At 29.2% G+C, this 459-nt stretch overlaps 1 protein-coding gene across 1 annotated transcript in view; it reads right to left on the minus strand.

The window, feature by feature from the left end:
• The window catches only part of LOC119594681 (iron-sulfur protein NUBPL-like), a 4,091-nt gene that overhangs the window by 1,759 nt on the left and 1,873 nt on the right, over positions 1-459 (minus strand). The window contains exon 4 of the mRNA XM_037943737.1: positions 417-456. Within this exon, the coding sequence (XP_037799665.1) occupies positions 417-456 (40 nt within the window). The remainder of the gene's footprint in view (positions 1-416; positions 457-459) is intronic.

Here is a 459-nt window from a genome sequence, read left to right on the forward strand (position 1 = left end):
TTGATATACTGCTATCAGCTCTTGAATTAGAAACCCAATGAATATGTTGGGAATAAGATATCTAAATAAGCAGAATGCCTGGTTACCATAATATATAAATTAAGTACCTACTGTGTCTAATTATTAACAGACAAGAGTATATACTACTCCAATCTTTTAATCAACCTGCAAACTATAAAGTACTGGTTCTGAATGTACAGAATTCTGGGACTCAAGTTTAACAGACAATAAAAATGTAAAACTTCATTCTCCTTAATATACAATGATGATGTTATACTCCAAGTGTCTACAATTTTTTATCTTCACCAAATAAAATGAAATTTCACTTTAAAACACTAGTTCTTGATATCAACCCTAACTAAAATCATTTAACAATCAAAGGCAAATATACAATGAACAAAACCAAATTTACAAACCATTTTATCCCATAATTGGAGAGAGGGATCATATTATCATCTG

This window comes from Penaeus monodon, chromosome 34, assembly GCF_015228065.2.
Source record: "Penaeus monodon isolate SGIC_2016 chromosome 34, NSTDA_Pmon_1, whole genome shotgun sequence".
NCBI lineage: Eukaryota > Metazoa > Arthropoda > Malacostraca > Decapoda > Penaeidae > Penaeus > Penaeus monodon.